This window comes from Helianthus annuus, chromosome 16 (assembly GCF_002127325.2).
Source record: "Helianthus annuus cultivar XRQ/B chromosome 16, HanXRQr2.0-SUNRISE, whole genome shotgun sequence".
Taxonomy (NCBI): domain Eukaryota; kingdom Viridiplantae; phylum Streptophyta; class Magnoliopsida; order Asterales; family Asteraceae; genus Helianthus; species Helianthus annuus.
Window position 1 is genome coordinate 20,992,933 of NC_035448.2, and position 24,890 is coordinate 21,017,822.

The window sequence follows — 24,890 nt, forward strand, 5'->3', positions numbered from 1 at the left end:
GGTATGGATGCATGATTGTATAAAAATGTAGGAGAAAGTGGGTGTTTTTTTATAAAAAATAGAAGAATGTAGGAGAAAGTGATTAGTTGTTGTATAAAAAATATGTTAAATGGGTTGATATATATAGTTGGGTTAATTTATTAAATTAAAAAAATAAAATAAAACAGCATTTGACCGTTTGACAACGGTTGTTTTCCTCGATCCTCGCACAATTACGCGTTATAATAAAAACGCCGGACTGAATTTTTTTGAAAAATAACGCCCGATCACGCCCCCTGTAATGGTGACCGGGGCGTTATGAAGCGTTATTTTTGAAAAATTTTTTAAAAAAACGCCCCACTACGGGCGGGCGGTCTTATGATGCAGGGGCGGACCTACCCTTTGGTCAGGGTGGGCGGCCGCACCCCTTTAAAAAAAATTTTAGTGTATATTTTAGGAAAAAAACCCGATCGCACCCCTTGAAATATGGTTGAACACCTCATCCGCACCCCTAACAAATAATTTCTGGGTCCGCCATTGTTATGATGTATAAGGAAAAACAACTATATAAACAAAATCGTACAAAATTCTAATTCTAGTATGTTCTAGAAAGAAAAACAAAACAACTTCATGTCCGGAACAAATATATAGCCGTTAGCAAGCTACATTTCAAATTTTATCCAACAAATCTCAAATTACACAACCACCCCTCCATGTATCATATCTTGTCAAATAAAACCCCTCACCAAAATTGAAATAAAATAAAGCGCCATAGACGTTAACCCCTACACCCCCAATTTCAAATTTAATCCAACAAATCCCAACCGTTGATTTCAAATCAGATCTCAAAATACCCACTCATAAAGCTTTCAAAAAACAGATTCTTCATTTAAACTTAATTACTTTCCATATGGAAACTAGGGTTTACTGAAGCTTCAAAGTAAGTTTTCTCATTCATACATTCAATTACACGTTATTCATTACACTTTTTGTATTAATCATGTTTCGTTTATCTTCTTACCTTGTTACAGATTATCGGTTTTAGTTTTAGGTGTTTAGAATTGTGTAGAATCGTTTAGAATGTCGAGAGATTGTTCGAAATTATCGCGTCGAAATTCGGGCAAAAATTTGAAGTTTGAAGAGACTGAAAACATGCCTGTCAATATTAGCAGCATTCGAGAACCTTTGGTTAATCGAATGAGCATAGATTATCAATCTAGGGCTCCGTTGAACACAATTCAAGATCCAGTTCAAAACCCTAGCAAGTTTGATTATGAATTAGGGCTCAAAAGCTCCAAAGTGTACAGGACACCGACGAAACCGAAGGTTAAGTATACGGAATCCGCGATGAAAACTCCGGAAAAGCAAGGGGGTTTGGGTAGGAATCGGTACGGGTGGGGACAGGATTCGAGAGATGAGGGGAGAATTGGGAATGGGAATACGCCGAAAGCGTGTAAGATTACGAGAGCTGCTTCGTGTTTTACGGAGGGTAATTCTACGCATACTACGCCTACGAAAAGTGTTGGTAAGCCTCCAAGTGTAGGGTTGGTTTATGGAGGTAGTTCTAGGCCTCCGGTTAATGGAGGGGTTCGGACCGGCAACTTTACCGCGTTGTCTAAAGGGATTCCTGTAGCGTTCAATGCGTGTGCGCCTGTAAATACGGTTGACGTTCCTCACTTTGATCTTAGAGAAGATCCATCTTTCTGGATGGATCATAATGTTCAAGTAAGGTTTTTTTTTTTTTTGAAATTGTGTACATAAGTGTTTGAGGTTTTTTAAGTAAGCAATTTTAACACTCCCTAAGTAGTTTGATCTTCTAGCGTTTGCTTACGGGTATGATAATTTTGTTAGGTTTTGATTCGAATTCGGCCACTAAACGGTATGATAATTTTGTTAGGTTTTGATTCGAATTCGGCCACTAAACGGTATGGAAATCAGTTCACAAGGTTACAGTAGGTGTTTAAAGCAAGAAAGTGCGCAATCCTTAACATGGGTTGCACAACCAGAAGCACGGTTTACATTCGATCATGTTGCGTGTGAAACAATTGACCAGGAAGCCCTTTTTAAGACGGTTGGTCAACCAATGGTGGAGAATTGCTTGTCTGGTTACAACAGTTGTATGTTTGCGTACGGGCAGGTAACATACGTTTCTAACGTGTTGTTCGGGGTTGCTCACTTGCTTATCAAAACTTCTTATCCCATTATATATAATATACATATGTATCTATTGCAGACTGGAAGTGGGAAGACACACACCATGCTTGGTGAAGTAAATGATCTTGAAATAAAACCGAGCCCAAATCGAGGAATGACACCAAGGATCTTTGAATTCTTATTTGCTAGAATTATTGCGGTATAAATTTATAACATAACGTCGAACTCGAATACTATTTTCTTAGCTACGCCATTATAAGTGGTTTAAATATGCATTTCCACAATTATATGTACAGGAAGAGGAAAGTCGAAAGGATGAAAGACTTGAGTACAACTGCAAGTGTTCTTTTTTGGAGATATACAATGAACAAATAACCGATCTCCTTGATCCTTCATCTACAAATTTGCAAGTATGTTATGCCTTTTATGACATTTTTTAATATAATAGTGTAGTAATATCCGGCTATTGTTTTTCTTTTAGCTGCGAGAAGATGTTAAAAAGGGCGTATACGTTGAAAACCTTACAGAATATGAAGTTCATTGTGTGGGTGATATTCTTAAGCTTCTAAGTCAGGTATACTATGATTTTTTACGCATTTTTAAAGTAGTGTTTGGGTTTGCGTATTAAAACCGCTTGAAAACGCAACTTCAAGACAATGAGTGTGTTTCAATATTCTTTATTTAGGGTTCTGCAAATAGGAGAGTTGCTGCTACCAATATGAATAGAGAAAGCAGTCGTTCACACAGTGTTTTTACATGTGTTATTGAAAGTAGGTGGGAAAAAGATTCAACGTCTAACCTAAGATTTGCAAGGCTAAATCTTGTTGATTTAGCTGGTTCAGAAAGGTGCTGAATGTATATAATATTATGTGTGTTTTTCCCGCAATGTATTGGTTTTGTTTTGTTTTCAAAATTAGAAGTATTTGGTTTTCTCTTAACAGACAAAAAACTTCGGGTGCTGAAGGTGAACGATTAAAAGAAGCTGCAAATATAAATAAGTCACTATCCACACTCGGGTATGAACATTTTATTACGAATTGTCTTTTCGCGTATTTTACGCAAATTATCTAATTCTTGTTTCAGGTAACATATTTTGTTTCAGTAATTTTGATAACATATAGCTTATCAAAAAAATTATTTTAAGCAACCTGACCTGTTACCTGGTCAAAATGATGACTTGGCAGTTGACAAGTCGATTAATCCATAACTTTGACCATGTTGACTTTTTTTTCTACCTCATGTGGTGATGACATGTCACCTGGAAAACTGGCTAACTTAGTAGATCAACCAAACTGACATTTGTTTTTAAAATTTTATGCCTGTTTTCAGTGCAATGTGGTAGTCAATAACTTTGACCATGTTGACTTTTTCAAGCTCATGTGGTGCTGACATGTCACCTGGAATACTGGCTAACTTAAAAGATCAACCAAAATGATATTTGTTTTTTAAATTTGAGGCTGCTTAGTTTTATTTTTTCTTTAATTTTCTTTTCAAACTTTGATATTCTTTTTTAATATTTTTTTTATGTACAGTCATGTAATTATGGTTCTAGTTGACGGTGCTAACTCAAGAACAAGACATGTTCCGTATCGAGATTCCAGACTCACTTTTCTTCTTCAGGTGCTTAAATACTCTTAACTTGAGTTCATGAAAATTTCATTCTATTTATTTATTTGTTACAAATGTGTGACACAGGATTCGTTGGGTGGGAACTCGAAAACAATGATAATCGCTAACGTTAGCCCTTCAATAAGGTATATTTCATTTTTCGGAACTCACTTGAAGATACAATTTAACCGTAAATTAAAATTAATATCGCTTTCTGTTTCCAGTTCTGCTACTGAGACCTTGAACACTTTAAAATTCGCTCAGCGTGCAAAGCTTATTCAAAACAATGTAAGAATGTTTCTATATGTTTTAAGTATTTCATATGTTAATCATATTCAGAAACTATAATTTTCTGTTTCATTGTCACTACAAAGGCTGTGATAAACGAAGATGCATCGGGAGATGTAGTGGCACTTCAACACCAGATACGACTTCTCAAGGTAAACTCTTCATAAAACAGAAACGAAAAAGATAATAATAATAATTAAAAAGAAATGTAATGTACTGTTTTTATTGGTTTAGGAGGAACTTGCTATCCTTAAACGGCAGAATACATCGAGGTCTCTAACATTTAGTTCGAAAGACGAGAATTGTAGCAATGCAAGTTCATATGGAGACGATGACAAAGTTCTTCGGGTTTCATGTAACCAGGTACGTACTAGCAATCAATGGTTGTGGTATGTTAAGTTTTTTTTTAAGAGTAAAATGCCATTTTTGTCCGTGAGGTTTGGTCAGTTTTGCAACTTTCGTCCAGATGTTTGTTTTTCCGCATTTGGATCCAAAAGGTTTGAAATCTTGTAATTTTCATCCGCTCTTTAATTCCGTCCATTTTTCTCCGGTAAGTCAAGAGTATTTTCGTCTTTCTTGTTAATAAAGGGCAATTCTGTCTTTTTCACTTTATATACAAGCATTTAAAATACCCCTGACCAAATCTGTTAGACCGAATTGCCCTTTAAGTTTACAAAAAAGACGGAAATACCCCTGACTTAACGAAGAAAAGTGGATGAAGTTAACGAGCGAGATGAAAATGACAAGATTTCAAACCTTTTGGATCCAACTGTGGAAAAACAAACCTTTGGATAAAAGTTCCAAAACTGATCAAACCTCAAGGACGAAAATGACATTTTACTTTTCTTTTGTGGCAGTTTAGTGTAATGATTTACTTTTTTTCTGTTATTTTAGTTGAAATCCTTGGAGAGTTCATTAAACGGAGCGTTAAGGAGAGAAAAATCAACGGAAAACTGTATTAAACAACTTGAAGCAGAAATCGAACAGTTAAACTGTTTGGTTCATCAAAGGGAGGAGGAAAATAGGTGCACAAAAATGATGCTAAAGTTTCGGGAAGACAAAATTCAGAAGATGGAGTCCGTTTTTTCCGGAATGATATCGGCAGATTCTTATCTTATCGAAGAAAACAACACACTCACCGAAGAAATCAAAATTCTTCGTGCAAAAGTTGATAAGAATCCTGAAGTAACACGATTTGCCGTCGAAAATATTCGGCTTCTTGAACAACTTAAAAGGTAGATTAAAATTTCTGTTTTCTGCACTTTTCACTAGGCTGCAAATGAACCGAACAAACGTTGGTTAAGGAAATACATAAATACATGTGTTCACGAACAGTTCAGGAACACTTATCGAACGAGTTTTTCTGTTTGTGTTCGTTCATTAAATGAACGTGTTCGTATTCGTTCGTTAATTTTAGGTACTGAATACAAACAAGCGCGAACGAACATAAAGTAACGAACGCGGCCTCCGTTCATATTTGTTCATTTAACTAAACGAACGAACACAAACGAACTTTCCGCCGAACGGTTCATGAACTGTTTGCTGAAAGTTCGGTTCGTTTGCAGCCTAATTTTCAACAACTAAAATTCAACAGCATTTTATCATGTGATGTGAAATATTTCTTTTAGATTTCAAGATTTTTATAAAGAAGGTGAGAGAGAAATGTTGTTGGCTGAGGTATCCGAATTGCGAGATCAGGTATTATACAATCTATGTTAATTTCTGTAGCACACCAAAAGATTTCAGTTTTTTAATTTCATAGATAATTTTTTGTTTAATTTATCTGACAGTTGGCTCTCTTACTTGATGAACATAATCATATGAATCTGAGTACAGAAAAGGTAATATTTGGTGATCAGGTATTATCACTGCTCATATTTACCAATCATTTAATAAAAACTTAAATAAATTCTTTGCAAATGACAACAGGAAGCTGCAGAAGACAAAAAACGAATCGATTCTCTTCAATCGGAGGTTGTTTTGTCTTCTTAAGTACATTATTCCATTTATAAATATCTCTCATGAGTTTGTACGTTTGTCTGACGTTTTTCTAATTTGATTTTAGTTATTAAAGAGTCAAGAAGAGTTAGAGAAGTGCAGGGATAACCTGAATTCTTGCCTAGAGAAAAATGCGAAACTCTGCAGGTAACATAACATGTTCCCGTTAAGACCTATGCAGTTAATGCGCTAAAATATCGGACATCAGTAATTTTAACATCGTGCAGAATTTATATATATATATATATAGAGGCCGGTTATTGAACATGCGATTTCCCTTTTTTTTTGATGTACATGCGATTTTCGGGTTTTTTGAAACATGCAATTTTCATTTTTGGTAACATAACGTGCGATTTTGCCATCGCCTACGCAGCGTACGTTAAGACATATTGTTCGATATACTTTTTCTATATATATATATAGCAATTTAACGCTAACAATTTAATGATATATCGGTCAAATATCAGTGATATATCGGTCAACATCGCCGATATTATCGGTACCGATAACCAATATTAACTGCATATGATAAGACTACCAATTTATGTCTTGTTTTTATTTTTATTAATCTTGTTTATTTAACGGTTCTTCATTTCTACAGGGATATTTCCGATCTAAATGCATTATTAGAAAGGCAAAAATCTTCACTGAATGATCAAGATGGTGACATTGAGGTCTCGAAGGTATAATCGGTTACTTGTTAGTTATGTTTGTGTGGTGGCATTGAGGTCTTAAAGGAAGTGTTGTTAGTCATTCAAAAAAGAGTAAAATACACAGATGCTCCCTGTGGTTTACCAATTTTTTGGATTTGGTCCCTAGTTTTCCAAATGTACACGATCCCTATGGTTTGCACTATGTAACGCATTTAGTCTTAAAAAAATAACATTTCAATTCTTTTTCAGGAATCGGTATCCAAATGTTCTTCAATCGAAGATCAGTCATCTCATACGGTTCAGGAAAAAGAAGAAATATTTAGAAAATACCCTGAAGAAATAGTGAGTTTACATTTGGAGCTAGAATTTCTCAAAAGTATTCTCGAGGAAGAACGATTAATCCATAGGGAAACCGGAGAAAAGGTTTCATCAATAACAAAAGCATACGAAACAAGTATCTTAAAACAAAATGAGACCCGACAAGAATTGACCCTTCTAAGAGAGAAGTGTGAAGAGAAAGATAGAAACTTTGACGGTTTATCCGAGGAGTTTGACTTTTTGACCAAAAAGATGGAAGAGGTTCTTACAGTGGGGCACAATGCGCTTGATGATGCCTCGAACTTCATTGGTCACGGGAAAGAAACTCGGGCATTTGAGAATCTACAAACTATTGCAAGAAAAATCTCCGAAAAAGAACTGAGGATCGATGAACTTAACACGTGTTTAGAGGATGCAAAAGTAAGAGGAAAAGAAATGGAGACTATGTTGAGGTCGTTAAGAGGGGCGATTTTGGTAATGTCGGAAGCACACCAAAAAGATTGCGTTAGAAAAGATGAAGAAATCGATAGATTATTATCGGAGTTAAATGAAAAGAATTCTATCATAATTCTAATGGAAGAGCAAAGAAAGGTAAATCCAAATTTTCTATTTTTTTCTTCCCAATTATCGGAGTTAAATGAAATAAGCAACCTTAACTTGTAACTTTGAACTAAGCAGTTAATGCGGTAAAAAATCGGATATATGGGTCAAGGACCGATATTTTAGATATGGGTTATCGCGGTGGGATATCGGTAATTTTAATATAATGCATACGTTTAACTTAAAACATGAAAATCTATATATTTTTAATAGTAAAATCAAAAGTGTCAATATTTTGTATTAGAAACATGATCTAATCAAAAGTGTCAATATAATATTTATCACAAACATTATATGAGCACCTTGAGATCAAATGTTGGTTGATATGTTAGTTTCTTTATATGATGTGTAAACACAAATAAATGGTAATTTATTGTCTATTGATGTGTTAGTATTGAATATGTGCTTTCACCGGTATATCGATGAGATAACCGATATTAAGGAAGCAAAATATCGGCAATATATGGGTCCCGATATTCTGACTGATATTTTACCAGGGGACCGATAACCGATATATCGACGATAGTAACTGCATAGACTTTGAATCTACCAAGAATATAGTCAATTTAAAATGAATGAAACACTCACTTACTACTCGTTTATTGATTGTAACTAACTATATTTTTTAATTGCATAGCTATATGAGGTTGAACTTATGGATGCAAAAACCAATGCAGCACAACAAGATGTGGAATCGTGTTGCTATCTTGATAAATTTGCAGAAATTCAACACCACATTAAAGAAGCCAATTTAATGATCAACAAACTGGTGTCTGAAAATGAAGCAATGAAGATGGAAATTAGCCACCAAAACGAAGTGATTAATGACAAAGATGAAAAGTTAAGATGTTCAGAAGCCGCAAAAAAAATTGATCTTGAGAACGAGAAAGTTCATATGTCAAATGTTTTCGAAAAGATTAAGGAAGAATTAATTATTTCCTATGTGGATATGCAAGTGAAAGATTGGATCTTGCTGGAAAAAGATGCTGAGGTTGGTCTGCTGCTGGAAGAAAAAGAGGTATTTTTTGTTCTCTATTTAACATTATGTGTGTGATATCAGTAAACATTATTTACTGTAGAGAAGGAGTTAAAATTGTATGAATCTCTTAACTGAATTTTCTGAAGTCAATCAATAAACATGTCCTCATAGATGGTACTAAGTTATTTTTTGACAAGTTAAATACACACAACTAGTTTACATAAATGGTACCTGTGATTTGACAGAATTAAGGAAAATGGTCCCAAATAGGGCTGCAAATGAACTGAACATTCAGCGAATAGTTCGTGAACTCTTCGGGAGGAAGTTCGTTTGTGTTTGTTTAATAAATGAACGTTAACACGGGCCGCATTCGTGTTCGTTTATGTTCATTTGTGCTCATTTGTGTTTGTTTAATAAATGAACGTTATAACGGGCCGCATTAGTGAACGTTCGGAAATGTGCTCATTTATGTTCATTTGTGTTCGTTTGTGCTTGATAGTTTTAATTTTTATTGTTTATTTAAATACTTCAAAATACTTCAAAATTCCCAAAAGTAAAATATATAATAAATATGCTGATTTTATTTGGAATTTAATATGATGTGTAATGTTTTATTAAAGATGCTGATTTTATTTGGAATTTAATATACGTTTGTTTGTGTTCATGAACCTTCATTTGTGTTCGTTACTTGAAATTAACGAACGAGGCCTTGTTCGTGTTCGTTCGATTTGTTTGCAGCCCTAGTCCCAAACAATCCATTTATCACGAAAATGGTCAGTTATATCACAAATAAGGATTCTAAATAATATACTCTTATGCTTATTTTGATATTGTAAACAGCAAGTATATAAGAGATTAGCATTTTATTTAGCATTCGGTTAGCATCATTGATAGAATCCACCTCTCAAAATAGGCCACTTTCTAGAGTTGTTATACATCGAAATCAGACCGATTTTGGATTTTCATTATTTCAATATATTATCATGTATGCTAAATCAGTTTTAAAACATCTATTCTTTACTTGCATATAGCTCTACGAAGTTCAACTTATGGATACAATGAAAAACGCAACACAACAAGCATTGGAATCTTGTTGCTATCTCAATAAATTTGAAGAAACACAACACCAGATTAAAGAAGCTGATTATATGATCAACAAACTGGTGAACGAAAATGAAGCAACGAAGATTGAGATCAACGAGCTAAAGGACAGTAATTCTGTTATTGAAAAACAACTTGAAGAAAAAGATGAAGAGTTGAGATGTTTGGAAGAGAAGCTAGTAACCGATTTATCTGCAAAAGATATCGAGTTGTTTATGATGTCATCAATACTTGAACAAGTGGCTTCGAAATATAATGATTTTGAGAAAGACAAAGTTCGTATGTCTAAAGTTTTTGAAAGGTTTAAGGAAGAGGCTATTATTTCCTATGTAGATCTGCACTTTGAAAATTTCATCTTACTGGAAAAATATACCGAAAATAATGATGCAGAATTAAGGTTACACAAGGAGGAGAATGAAAAACTTGTGAAGGTTATAAAAAGCCAGAAGGATGAAGTTGAAGGATTTGATGCTTGTTTTGAAACTTTAGAATACGAACGTCATGAAAACATTGTAAAAAGCGTGGTTCTTGAAGCTTATCTGACCGAAATTTTCGAAGATGCGTTGAACGCAAAAAGGTCAGCTGAGGAGCAACTGGCGAAAACGGATTTTGACAGGAACAATTTGATCGAATCGTTGAAACGAGATCTCGAAAGTGTTACTTGTGAAAGAGATGACCTTCATGCTGAATTAAGGTTACACAAGGAGGAGAATGAAAAACTTGTGAAGATTATAAAAAACCACAAGGATGAAGTTGAAGGATTTGATGCTTGTTTTGAAACTTTAGAATACGAACGTCATGAAAACATTGTAAAAAGTGTGGTTCTTGAAGCTCATCTGACCGAAAATATCAAAGATGCGTTGAATGCAAAATGGTCAGCTGAGGAGCAACTGGCGAAAACGGCTTTTGACAGGAACAATTTGATCGAATCGTTGAAACGAGATCTCGAAAGTGTTACTTGTGAAAGAGATGACCTTCATGCTGAGTTCCTTAAAGCAAAACAAGTATGATTTCTTCTTCACTTTAATTCGACCCAATATAATTGTTTGCTTTAGAAAAATGAATTGCTATTTTTAACTAATTTTCCGGTTTTATTCTCGTTTTTAAATCTTGCAAGTTTCCTAGTCAACTGGAATCTAAAAATGTACAAGGGTAAAATTGGCATTGTGAGAAATAATAACCGCATTAGTTGCGAAAATTTTAGTTTAGAGGGGTAAAATCATGCATAGAGATGCTGCAGGAGCCATTTGGTAATTAACGCAAATAGTTATTATTCATAAACATAATAATACTGTACTCCCTAATGATAAAAAAACCAAATTACTTGTATCCTAACATCTTTTTCCATCCTTGGTTTTAAAAATGTGCGATGCGCTCCTATGCGTTTTGATCCCAAAAGCTGATTTTCTTATGTAAAAAAAATATTCATAGATAATATTTTAACTTGTTAACTTTAAACACTGAAAAAATTAGAAGTTAAAATAAATAAATACAAAAGAATAGCTCTAGTTCCATCAAAGAAGTTCAATATAAGTTATAACCAAATTAGCCTTGACTCTTATGTGTACAAGTAAGTTGGTTTTAAAAATACGCGATGCGCTCCTATAGTGGTCGATTTCAGAAAAATGCGCGCACAGGGCGTATTATGCGATTTAGAGCGCATCATCCTTGCATCATGTAATCACAGTGCATTGCATCATCTGATGCGATCTCATCAGCGCATCGTGCACATCACACATTATGCGCTTCTGATGCGCGCATTTTAAAACCAAGTTTCCAACTAACAGTATTCTTGTTACTGCATATTGAAATATGATGGAAATAACCACTATATATTACCATAACTAGATACCTGTAAATATAAGAGATTAGCGTTTTGTTTAGCTTTAGGTTAAGCATCATTTTTTCTAGAGTTGCTGGATGTCGAAAAACTTCGGATTTCATTTGGGTATTTCAATAATATATTAATTCAGTTTTTAAAACGTCTATTCTTTATTTGCGTAGTTCTATGAGGTTCAACTTCTGGATGCAATGAAAAACACAACAGAACAAGCAGTGGAATCTTGTTGCTATCTCGACAAATTTGAAGAAACACAACGGAAGATTAAAGAAGCTGATTATATGATCAACAAACTGGTGAACGAAAATGAAGCAATGAAGATTGAGATCAACGAGCTAAAGTACAGTTATTCTGTTCTTGAAAAACAACTTAACGAAAAACATGAAGACTTGAGATCTTTGGAAGAGAGGCTAGTGACGGATTTATCCGCAAAAGATATGGAGTTATTTATGATGTCATCGAAACTAGAACACGTGGCTTCGGAAAATTACGATCTTGAAAAAGACAAAGTTAATATGTCTAACGTTTTCGACAAGTTTAAGGAAGAGGCTATTATTTCCTATGTGGAAAAATATACCGAAACTTGTATTTTGCAAAACGAAGTCGATATGCGGGACGAAGACTTAAAACTTCAACTGGAAAATAAAGGTGCAGAAATAAGGTTACACAAGGAGGAGAATGAAAAACTTGTGAAGATTATAGAAAACCAGAAGGATGAAGTTGAAGGATTTGATGCTTTTTTTGAATCTTTAGAATATGAACGTCATGAAAACATCGTAAAAAGCGTGGTTATTGAAGCTCAGCTGACCGAAAACATTGAAGATGCGAACAATTTGATTGAATCGTTGAAACGAGATCTTGAAAATGTTACTCGTGAACGAGATGATCTCCATGCCGAGTTTCTTAACGCAAAACAGGTATGATTTCTAGTTTACTTTTAATAATTTGACCCGGAATAGTTGTCTACTTAAGAAAAAAGAATTGCTATTTTTAACAAATTTTCCCGTTTCATCCTTGTTTTGAATATAAAATATGTAACTAAATGATATTTAATTTTAATTAGTTATATATTCTAACTAACTTTTTTTCTAACCATTGCATAGCTATATGAGACTGAGCTTAAGGAAGCAGATTTAACGATCAACAAGCTGGTGACTGAAAATGAAGCAATGGAAACCAGAATTATCCACCTAAACGAAGTGATTAACGCAAAAGAAATTGAACTATTTATCGTATTGTCAAGGTTAGAACAAGTGGCTTCGGATAATAATGATCTTGAGGTGGAGAAAGTTAACGTTTATTCGGGTTTTGAGAAGTTTAAGGAAGAGATAACTATTTCCTATCTAGATCTGCAAATGGTAAGTTATTCAACATTTTCTGCACCTTAATTAGCAAAAACTTAATGACTATACTTATTTATATCATTTAACATTTTCTGCATATTGAACAAAACAGGCTGTTGAAACCCGTAAATATTATGATGACGAGAAGTTAAAACTTTATGAGAAGTCGGTGGAAGAGTTAGAATCTACCGTTAATTTACTGGAAAAGCAGGTATTTATAACTCAATGTTATGTCCTTTATTAAAAATGTCCCCGAACAGTTATAAAAAGGAGTTATAAGGACCTTAATATAACTTGATAAATAACGTTCTTTTCGTTAAATCTTTAAGGTTGACCTGGTCAAAGGAGATGCTGAAAGTCAACGGTTGAAGAAAGAGGAGCTAGAACAAGAGGTTCAGGAAATTCATCAGCAAAAAGAGTTGCTCATAACTGAAAACGAAACCTTCAAGGTTTGAAATATGATAAATTTAGCTGTCGCTTGAGATTATCTTGTATGATGAAGTCCCTAAACTTTTTTAAAAAAAATTGAGGAAAAGATTCTTTATTCCAAGTTCAGTGATTTACTAGTGCAAAGGACCTATTAGTATTCGTCGAGTTTTTTTATAAGTTTAGGATTAAATCATGCGAAAAAAACACATATTTAAAATAAAGTCGAAGACTTTTTTTTTGGTGACTTATATACAATTTTGAACTTTGTAGACCGAAAATGCCGATTACAAGATAAAGGTGATTGAGCTCGAAGATGAAGTAAATAAACTTTTGATTCAGCAAGATCTTCAACAACACATCCTTCCACTGGCGAAAATAACGGTAAGATTTATATACTCCTTCTAAAAAAAGTAAAAGCTAAAAGTATAAGTTAAACGCCAAAAATGCTAAGAAAAGATGGGCTGTATAACAGGAGGAGAACAACATGTTAAAGGCACGAAATGATGAAAACAATGATACGCTACGCAAAGCAGAAGCATTAGTTGCCCTGGTCAAAGAAGACCTTGCTAACTATCGTGCATCAAAATCCTCGTTAACGGCCCACACACCAGCAGAATGATGATTTTCTTGAAACAGGATAAACCAAATGTGATTTTCTGAGTTCAAGCCACTAACTGTAGATGAACATTGGCGAAAGAGTAGTTGGGTATCAAAGAATTCATTTCATTTGATTTCAGGTCGAATCAACTTCAATTCAAGATTTCTTGAAATGGAACAGTTAGTTGTTAATTAGTGATGTTGTTGTAGGAGATGTATAGCATTGTTGCATAGTTTTTATTTTCTAGCTTAGCTTAACTTGCAAAAACATTTTTAATAGCTAAATTATTTCGGTTTTTATTGTAATTTGACTACTTTGTTCTTGTGCTTCCTAACAAAACTTGAAACTAATTGAACCAAGAATTATTTTTGAACAGCGTCTTCTTCTAGTTCCCCGCATATCCGACACGAAGCCGAGCCCCTTAACATGCCTCGTTTATGCAATCTTTTTGAGTGTCGCTAGGCGATCTTGTTCAGCTATCCATGCAAAAATGTTCCAAACCCATTCAACCCAAGCAGGTGTAGGGGTAATAAGGAACCACATTTCCCGAGCAGACATGAAGCGATTGAGAATTCCCCACCTGAACTAAGAGCCCATTCCCATTTGTACTGCCCAACTAGTGACGTTAAACCATGAATCAGCGTCTGCATCCGACCCAATTCTTCTAGCTTGATTACACTGCATACATCCTCTTCCAATCCCAGGTTCTTGATCGCATCGGTACCGTAGGACCATGAGTTTTGTTGCTTACGTTCACCTCCTTTCCCAGCTTATGAATCCCATTCCATACCCCAGAAATACCTTCTTAATTGGCAAATAGGACCATGAGTTTTGTTGAAATGGATAGACGTGACAATCTTCCGCCATAAACTAGTATTCATGTCTTGAAGAAAACCCACCCCCAATCCGCCCTATCCGACCGGTTTGATTACTCGTTCCCAACACACCCAACTAGTTTTTGCTTTTCCATCATTGCTGTAAATCCCGTGAGGATCTTTCAATGATATCAAACAATCACTTGTGTAAGTGCGAAAACCAAACACAAGCGGATTCAAGAAAACTATAAAGCAATATAAACAAAATAATCAAATCAAAACACTTTCTTGCATTCACCTTGAATTGATGACTGATACAAGACAAGCACAGGATCTCGAGTGGTCTTCAACCTTCAACAAAACGATCAACCCTCTAAACACAATGAGGGTTTGCTTATATACTACCTAAGATGGACCGAGACCACCCTAAGCCCACTCGAGATCACCTAAGACCCAATACATACAATTGACCCAAAATAACTAGTTAAACATGACAAGATCAACCCTAAACTTTAGTATCTCTCTATGTATAAACCTCAAGGTTCCAACAATCTCCCCCTAGGATTATGCTCCCCCTAGGATTATGCATAGAGAGTCTTCAGACTTCAACTGTCACGATCACCACCCAAACGATCTTTGAGCCCACCAAAACCTTTTGTGCGAATATGAATAGCTGAAGCAACGGCACCAGTCCATCCTTTTTCAATTTCTTCATATTTTTCAGTAGCTCTAATTTGATTACAAGCTAACACTTCCAGATCTTCATAAGCAAGATTCAGCAAATCAACTTGATCCACCAAGCGAAAATTCACATCATCATCACAAACAATTACTGCTTGCCCTAGACGCTCATCATAAGCCCAAAAATGCAAAGACTTCAAAGCGCCTTTTGGAATTTTTCTCACTAAAGGAATACCTTCTCCTTGTCAGTTGCGGGCCAGTGTACAATCTTCATTCGCTTGTTTGTGTATGGATCTCGAATCCTCTTGATCTTGTTACAATCTTTGGTGCAGGTACATATCAGATAGAGAAAGAACATGTGCCGAAGGTTGAAGAATCGGTGAAGAATGAAACTTCATGTTCTGAAACAGTATGCTTCGAATGTGACAACTTCAAGACTGATAATGACAAACTCTTGAAGGATGCGAAAAGTTTGACATCGAAAGTCAAGAAGTTGGAAGACGAGAAGCAAGCTGATATTAAACAGATTCTTATGTTGCAAGAAAATTGTGAGAAAATAAAAGCTGAAAATGACAAACTATTAAGTAATTTGAACAGTTTGACATTTGAAAACAAGAAGTTGAAAGAAAATGTTAAGGTTTTTGAAACCAAACAGAAATCATCAGAAAATGACGATTTCTGGATAAAACTTGAGAACAAAAATCTGAAAGCTAATGAGACAAAATTTCAAGAACAGTTAAAAGTTTTGGAAAATGAAAAATCTGTTCTTGAAAACATGAAGATTGAGAATGAAAAAGCAATCAAGTCTCATCTTGAACGAATTTCTCAGCTTGAAAAAGAAGTTGAGAATTCAAGAATCAAGATTGATGAACTTGAAAAGAAGTTGAAAGGTTTTGTGACTTCATCTGACAAGTTGAATTTTCCTTGCCCAAAACCAATCAACTCTGTTCCAATAAGTGACGATGTCACAAACTTTGACTATGTCAAAGTTGCAGATTGTGATGAAAAGTCTGATGATGAAAATGTTAAAATTGAAAAACAAAAATTGTTTTTAAATTTAAAAGAAAAATTTCAGAAAACTGTTCTACAATCAACTGAAAAAGGTGAATGTTCTAAACAGAAACCTTTGAAGAAGAAAGTCAAATAGAAACAAAAAGATAATAAAAGTTCATCAGATTGTTCATCCAATCAAAAGGAAAAACCACAAAAAGTAAAAAACAAAAACTCAAAAATTGTTGGTAATAAGTGGTGCAGGTCAGACCACAGTGCTCAAAAGCCAAATCCAGTAAATTTGAGGAAAGAATATCACCAAGCCAGACAATGCTATGATCTGAGCGTTTGGTGTGAAAGTGGTATACGGTATGATAACAGAGTATGTTACCGATGCGGTTATCAAGGACATATTGCTGTTAACTGCCGGAATTGGAGTTATGAGAACAGAAGATGCTACAATTGCCAAATCAAAGGTCACATTGCCAGAGAATGCCCAAGGAAATCGAATGACAGATTGAGGGTTAATTCTCAGAAATTGGCAAAGATTCCAGTCAAAGTCAAGCCCCAGGAACAGAAGGTTATAAAACCTAAAGTTCAAGAACAGAAAATTCAAGAAAAGAAAGTCAAGCTTTCACAGGGGCAGAAAGACCGACTGAGGAAGAAAAGGAAGAAAGCTCGAGAGTATTTGGAGAAGATTTTGTCCTCGGGTTCACCCGACAGATCGAATAAGAGTTCTGATGAATCAACTCCCTCAACTGCAGAGTCAAGCAAGTCGAATTCATCAGATACAAATCTGAGGACGAAAGAAGAAAAGAAGAAGAATAAAATGGTCGGCGATGAATCTGACGTGTCGAAGTCAGACAAGCCACCTTCAGGCGATGAATCTGACAGATCAAAGTCAGACAAGCCATGTGCAGGCAATGATTCTGGTTCGTTAAAGCCAGAAGAGCCTGGTGTTGAGGTAAAAAAGGAGAATTCGGGTTTAACAATAGATGATGCAAATTTTCCACCATTGTTGAACAAGAATTCGAAATCACCCAAGGATCGTCAGGCTTGGGTGAATCTGTTTAAATAGAAAAACCTGACTTGCCGGAGTTCCCAGGTTGGTAAGCGTGGAACATGAATCGGCATATTTCTTGAGAAATTTCACTTTGGTGATTTTTCGCTTTACATGTGGTAAATCAGGGACATTAAATTGTACTTGATTTTCTACAAATGATGTTTGAGTTTTGAAACTGGAAATGATAAATCTTTAAAAATTTTTGAAGAAAACAATGTGATGAAGTAACCCCGAATCTACAAATGTGTGGTAAACAAACTTATTTTTCTGGAAAAACCATTCTGATTAAAACAAACTTAAGTGTTTTGAAATCATTATGGGAAAATAGTTTGTTGTGAGGGGGAGTTCTGATTGTTTATGCCAGGTGGATGGAGAATTGATGCGATTTTCATCAAGTTGTCAAGTTTGTACAGTTTGTTTCAAATTTTCCCAGAAAATCAAAATTGAAACATATTTTGATTTTAGGGGGAGAAAAATTTTAAAAAATTAGAAAATTTGAAAATGTCAAAAACATTGAAAAATTGTAAAAATGAGTTTTGTTGCGAAACAAGAGGAAATGACAGTAAATCAGTTGGACTATCACAGCACGCTAAAGAAATGTAATGTCAAATGTGATAAATGGTCTCACTGATGATGTGACGATAGGTTTTCATACATTTAATAGATTTATTCGGGATATAAACCTAAAATTTCAAACTTGTGAAATTCGTGGGGAACACTACTTGGATATATAGGTAACCCCTGAAATCTCGTTTGAAAGGTCTCGTATTCTGATATACTAGGTGTTTATACTCTATGATGTCTGGGGTATTATTCTGGGACTTCTGCTGAACGGTAGTTCTGACCTAGTCCTTGGCTAATACTTTCTGCAAAATGCTTGAAACATAGCATAAAGCCCTCAGCTGATTAGACAATAAAATTGATAATCATCTGTTGTAGCTGAAAAGATCCTCTAAAGGGGACACACTGCTAAGTCGAAGCTGATATCTCTCTGCTGAACGGAAGTTCTGACCTGAGGTCCCTTAGTTCTCGCATTTAACCCCTAATTTATGTACAGATATCATTGTAGTATTCTTGCCTGTAAGACTGAATATTGGGATTCTGGATACGGGAGTATATTCAAGAGGTGGGACACATGAATCGAACTAAGTTCATAAAACACTTAAATAGTATCCTGAATAGATTGAAAATTGTATGAAAATTTAAGAGGACAACTATATCGTCAATCTACGTGAATCATTTAGAGCTTAAAATGATTAAAAGCTTAACGGTGCATGTGATGTGTCTAAAAACTGATATGATCCTCTTTCGCAAATCACAAAAATATGTTTGTACATATTTCTTTTCTGCATTTAAGTTTTGCATTTATGTTTCATATTTTGAAAATCCAAAAAGATTTTTGACAACTGGTGATGAAGAGCTGATATTCAAAATTTCAAGTGCTGAACATGATGAACAGGTTTGGGAGTGTGAGTTTAATAGAAGAAATTTATTTTGAGAAAGAAAAGTCTGATTAGTTAATCAGGGTCATTAATTTGAACTTGGTGTAACTATTTCTAGTAAGTTTTTCTTATTAATTTAAGTAAAAACTTATGTTTCGATGAGAAGTGTGCAGGAAATGAGCTTAACAAAGACAAAGCTAGGATTTGATCTCAAGGTGATAGCAAATTCCAGATAGCGATCCCATCATGATGAAAGGGGGAGTCTGACGAAGCTAGAGCCAAAGAGAAGAAGATCCTGGATAAAATGAAAAGGCAGACAATGATCCTAAATCTGATGATGCTGATGATCTGAAGAAATGCCAGCATATCGCAAGGGGGAGTCTGAAGTTTTAAAAAAAAAGACGGAAAGTGAAACCTAGAGACTAATAAAGACTGAAGTTTATGAAGACTCGACACTTAAGACTCGTCAACATCTGAGGGGGAGTCTGTTGGTGCAGTCATCTGTCGTCTTCGTCTTATGTCGAGTCTCGGGTTCTTTGGAGGTCAGATTGGGCTAGAAATCAAGGAAAAACAAGCCTGGCCGTTTGAATGAAGCCTGGCCGTTTGAAGAGGCTGGCCGTTTGAGTGTTGTCCGTTTGAAAGTCTGTTCGTTTGAATGATTGCTGACCGTTTGAGCATGTTCAAACGGTCAGACTATCTAGTATATATAGGCTTCAAACGGTTTTAGTTGTAACAGTTGTGATTTCCGACAGCGAAGCTCTGTCGAAGTGTCTTCGTGACTGTATATTCGTTATAATCAATACAAGAGACAATTAATAGTGAATACAAGCTAAACGAAGACCGAATCAATGAATTCCTCCTCTGATTCTGTCTAAGTGCTCTTCTGATCGACTCATCAGGACGTCACACGATCCTACACATCTTCAGCAACGCTCACAGGTTGATCTTTGTTTTGTTCAACATACATTCCGAGTCGAGGATCCCTCCTTTTCCGCTTCAAGGGCAATGAATCAGGATCCTTTGGGTTCTCGCTAGGCTCTTCATTAGATACTGTAAGATTGGAAGAAGGATTTCCCATCTTATCAGTCACAGACTTTAACAACAAAGCCAAATTTTCAGCAGTAATCACAGACGGAACAGTAGAAACAACATCAGCTTCTTTTTCAGGAGGAAGCTCTTCATCATCTCCTGAATCACACATAATTTCTATGCCTTCATCGTCAGAGTTGATTGTTAAAATCTCTGTCTTAGGCTCATTATCAACAGCACCCTGAACATCATGCTCCTCAGCAACCATTGCATTTACTGGAACAGGATTTCCCATCTTATCAGTCACAGACTTTAACAACAAAGCCAAATTTTCAGCAGTAATCACAGACGGAACAGTAGAAACAACATCAGCTTCTTTTTTCAGGAGGAAGCTCTTCATCATCTCCTGAATCACACATAATTTCTATGCCTTCATCGTCAGAGTTGATTGTTAAAATCTCTGTCTTAGGCTCATTATCAACAGCACCCTGAACATCATGCTCCTCAGCAACCATTGCATTTACTGGAACAGGTTGTACTATTACAGGATCAACAGCTACATCTTCAGTGTCTGCAAACTGACCAAATTTCTCCAAAGGAATTAACCCCTCAAACTTCATTTATGTACCCTTCTTAGTGGTGAGAGCACCAAAACAAGAAGGACCCATAGGTTTTAGCTCCAAGGTGTCACCGGATCGCTTCAAATCAGAATAACGAGCATTGAAAATCATCTGCAAAAACCTTGGATACATAATAAATTTATCTTTTTGAACCCCAGTAACATTTCGCTTCATCCCCTCAAAAATATACTTTGAGTAGTTGAATGGCTCATTCGTAATGAGTGCAACAAAAGCAGCAGTTTGTGTAATGTTCAGTTGATCTGTTCCCCCTCGATTTTCTGTCATACACAAGATAAACATGTGTGCAAGCAAATGCCAATACGGGTGCAAGAACTTCTTTACGAGTGAGGGATATTTTCCTTCGTAGCTCAAACGGGGCAAAATAGCCTCTACAGTACCACTTGGAAGATCAATCGGATCAGATTCATTATCACCAAACTGTAGAACTTCTCTTATCATTTGCTCAGTAACGACAATCTTCTTCTTCTGAATCTCAGCTTCTATCATCTCCTTTCCATCAACTCCTTGTACTTCAAATCTTGCTGCCTTCCAAAAGTCTTGAACAAGACTTTCATAGACAACGGGATTATCTCTCAGTGCATGAACAAGTCGGCAACTATTCAACCCTTTAATCAGCGATGTATATAATCTCTTGTGCTTCTCTGGAGGAGCAGCTAAGTATCCAGCTTGATTATGTGTAGAAATAAACTTTAAATCCATATCTACACGCAAAAGAAACATTAAGCACATAAAAATTTGTTAACTTGATAAAACTTATAAATAAGACGAAATATATTCAGAGTTAACACGACCGGTCAACAGTCAAAAAGGTCAGTCATTGATCAACAACTCAGAACAACTTAGATTGCAAAAGTCAGCAATATGAAGTCACTCGAGACCATAATGTTTCGAGTCGAGACTATGAGGTTTAGAGTCGAGACCTAAGTCGAGACAAGAAAGATATCACTCGAGACTACTATGTTTTGACTTGAGACCAATATGAAATCGACTCGAGACCTCAGTCGAGACTGATGAGATTGCGACTCGCAAACATAGATCTCGAGTCCCTAAGACATGTTCTTCAATCTGAGTCGAGATCTCCCAAACACCTTTTGATCTGTTATGATTTGGATCAAAATCCAATAACACTTTCAAAATTCTTTGAAGACCAAAACATGTCCAATTTTAGGGTTCATGAGCATCTTCAAATATTCATATGATGTTTAAACAATCTTCATCAAATCTTCAAGAAATCCTGCAAAACTTCAACTAAAACATCATTAAATTCATCAAACTACCTGCAACAGCAAGTCGAGACCGGAGTAATCGTCGGAAAAACGAAAGAAGTCGCCGGAGAGTGAGAGAGAGTTTTGAGTGTAACAGTGATTTGTTTTGAGTGCACAATGAGGTCTCGAGTCGAGATCCCCTTAAATATCCCAAATCTGTGGGCCGGGCCTTTAACAAATTTGGGCCGAGACCACAGTCTCGATTCGAGACCACACATCAGTTTGAAAATTGGATTTATTAAACAAATTTTTAATTATTTGAGCGATCCAATTAAAATTCAAACTTTTCTAATACAACCCTTCAACTTCCTGAGCATATTTTATGAAAACAAAAACCTACAAACATAAAAATAAATAATATTGAAATATTATTTACAAAAATAAAGTAAGGAAATATCATAATTGCTCAGGGATCAAATCACAGGTTTCGGGCTTGACAACACTTATCAACACTGATCTACCAATGAATGATCTAGACGATTGCCAGTATATTTGTCCACCTAAACTCATTTCCCTAGACCTTTTCCATATAACTGCCTATAAAAAATTTTATCATGTTTTGATTTCTTAACAATGAACACCCAAACAAATACTAATCAAATCCCGGAGATATAAACAACACACTCTATCATGCAAGTATCTTCCCTACCACATATTTCACAAGTCCAATCCAGATCTCTGAAATCTTAACTGGGAATAGATTGAGAAGAGAACAGAATAGATCTTAAGCAGAGATGATATAATATACAAATCAAATGAGATTTTCTCAGTTTGATATAGGTTTCTTGGGTTTCTTTTGGGCACTTGAGGGCCTCTTTCGGGTGTTTAATTGATCTACAGCGCGACAACATACAACTAGGTCAGCATGTATCTGGATGCAGCAGAAGCTGACGTTGCCTAGCACCTCCAGGTCAGCATGTATCTGGATGCAGCAGAGGAGATACACGACTTTTTCAGAGAAGATTTCAGAGTCAGACCAAAATTGTGTGTATCGGGACAACATACAAACATTCAAATAGACATGAGCTAATTCCAAGTGATTTTCTTTCCTGAGGTCATGTACTAATTTAGTTCTAAACAAAAACAGCCAACGTTCCCAGTCTTTAAGGATAGAGCCTACCAACACATCATACTAGAGTCAAACTATTTCGATACTGGTCTTACATGAGTCAGCCCTCGACCATAATGTGAAAATTCATTTCATTTCCCAGTCATGCAATGTTTCTTTTTGGATTTTTAATTTTTTTTGAATGTTTTTGTATTTTTCAAAATTTTTTTAATGTTTTTGTATTTTCAAAATTTCTCCCCCTAAATTTGTGCATAAATAAAAACTACCTAAGAATAGAAAACTTTATGAACAAATTTACTTAAACAAATAACCATGCTCAGTCGGTATACCGGATCATGTTCAGAAAATCAACAAGCACTTTGAATTTTGAGCTGCTGACAGGTTTTGTAAACAAATCGGCAGCATTTGCATCTGTGTCGATTTGCTCTAGTTTAATAAGACCTCTGTCAAAGCAGTCTCTAATAAAATGAACTTTTATGTCAATGTGCTTGGTTTTGGAGTGAAAAACAGGATTTTTAACAATTTGTATGGCAGCATCATTATCGCAGTAAATAGTAGTATTGAGATAAGTCAAACCATAGTCCTGCAATTGATGTTGCATCCACACCACTTGAGAGCAAGATGCAGAGGCGACAACATACTCAGCTTCAGCTGTGGAAATCGCCACCGTTTGTTGTTTCTTGCATTGCCAAGAAATGAGCCTGTCACCCAGAAATTGACATCCAGCTAATGTAGATTTCCTGTCACTATCAGTGCCTCCAAAGTTGCTATCAGAAAACGCAAACAGATCAAAATTGGAATCCCTCGGATACCACAGACCAAACCTAGGTCGGCCTTTAAGGTACCAAAAGATGCGTTTAACAGCAGTGAGATGAGAAGTTTTAGGATTAGCCTGATATCTCGCGCAGTTGCAGACGGCAAACATGATGTCTGGACGGCTCGCTATCAAATACATCAACGACCCAATCATAGATCTATAAAGACGTTGATCAACAGGGGATCCTTCTTCATCTTCAGTCAATAATGGTCTCTCTGCCATTGGTGTTTCATCCGATTTTGCATCTGCAAGCTTAAATTTCGCTAGCACATCATCCACATACTTCCCTTGATGAATGAGAATGCCTTGAGAATTTTGTTTGACTTGTAAACCCAGAAATAGTGTCATTTCTCCAAGAGCACTCATCTCAAACTTCTTTTTCATAACTCTCTCAAACTCCTTGCAAAGCTCCTCACTTGTAGATCCGAAGATAATATCATCGACATAAATTTGAACTAAGATCTGATCCTTGCCCACTTTCTTGATAAACAAAGTCTGGTCTATCGTGCCACGTGTGTACCTATAAGCCAGAAGATGCTCAGTTAGAGTTGCATACCAAGCTCGCGGTGCTTGATGCAATCCATACAATGCCTTATCGAGCTTGTAGGCATATTCTGGATGATCTGGATGAACAAAACCTGGTGGCTGCTCAACAAAGATTTCTTCCTTCACATCTCCATATAGAAACGCTGTCTTGACGTCCATCTGATACACAGTGAACCCCATATATGACGCGTAGGCTAAGAAGATCCGGATGGCTTCAAGTCGGGCAACCAGAGCATATACTTCATCATAATCTAGACCCTCTATTTGTCGAAAACCTTGGACCACCAATCGAGCTTTATTTCGAACAATAACCCCTGCAGAATCTTGCTTGTTTCTGAACACCCATCTGGTTCCGAGCTTGCGCTTTCCTTTCGGCAACTCGACAAGTTTCCATACTCCAAGCTTCTCAAACTGGTTCAGCTCTTCATGCACAGCATCTACCCAACCTGGTTCCTGCAACGCTATATCAACAGTTTTAGGTTCTATTTGTGAGATATAGCAAGAGTATAAACATGTATTGATGATCCCTGATTGGCTCCTGGTTAGAACTCCTGCATCTACGGGACCTATCACATTCTCTATAGGATGATTTCGCTGGACACTTGTAGGAATTGCCAAATCAGGTACGGTCTCGTCTTCATTAG

At 35.8% G+C, this 24,890-nt stretch overlaps 1 protein-coding gene across 3 annotated transcripts; it reads left to right on the forward strand.

Moving 5' to 3' along the window:
- The first annotated feature begins 760 nt into the window (after positions 1-760).
- LOC110915156 (kinesin-like protein KIN-12E) lies at positions 761-14,210 on the forward strand. Of its 3 annotated transcripts, none has more exons than XM_022159808.2 (28): positions 761-919; positions 1,011-1,704; positions 1,877-2,116; positions 2,213-2,332; positions 2,430-2,543; positions 2,615-2,707; positions 2,819-2,979; positions 3,075-3,149; positions 3,666-3,753; positions 3,829-3,887; positions 3,966-4,029; positions 4,116-4,181; positions 4,264-4,392; positions 4,924-5,264; positions 5,658-5,727; positions 5,820-5,870; positions 5,959-6,003; positions 6,095-6,174; positions 6,629-6,710; positions 6,930-7,589; positions 8,236-8,616; positions 9,609-10,682; positions 11,683-12,435; positions 12,622-12,876; positions 12,974-13,072; positions 13,191-13,310; positions 13,561-13,671; positions 13,763-14,210. In XM_022159808.2, exons 2-28 carry the CDS (start codon positions 1,060-1,062, stop codon positions 13,907-13,909), a joined length of 6,123 nt encoding a protein of 2,040 aa, XP_022015500.1. In that variant the 5' UTR covers positions 761-919; positions 1,011-1,059; the 3' UTR covers positions 13,910-14,210. The 3 variants fall into 3 exon arrangements, with proteins under 3 accessions (XP_022015500.1, XP_035841983.1, XP_022015501.1); XM_035986090.1 differs by having other exon boundaries at positions 6,104-6,174; XM_022159809.2 differs by lacking the exon at positions 761-919 and having other exon boundaries at positions 1,566-1,704; positions 1,831-2,116.
- The last annotated feature ends 10,680 nt before the right edge of the window (positions 14,211-24,890 follow it).

Coding starts and splice junctions, on each gene's coding strand:
- LOC110915156 (XM_022159808.2), top strand. CDS start 1,060: ATGTCGAGAGATTGTTCGAAATTATCGCGTCGAAATTCGGGCAAAAAT. Junction 5,265..5,657: donor CTTCTTGAACAACTTAAAAG/GTAGATTAAAAT, acceptor TATTTCTTTTAG/ATTTCAAGATTTTTATAAAG. Junction 6,711..6,929: donor GTGACATTGAGGTCTCGAAG/GTATAATCGGTT, acceptor ATTCTTTTTCAG/GAATCGGTATCCAAATGTTC.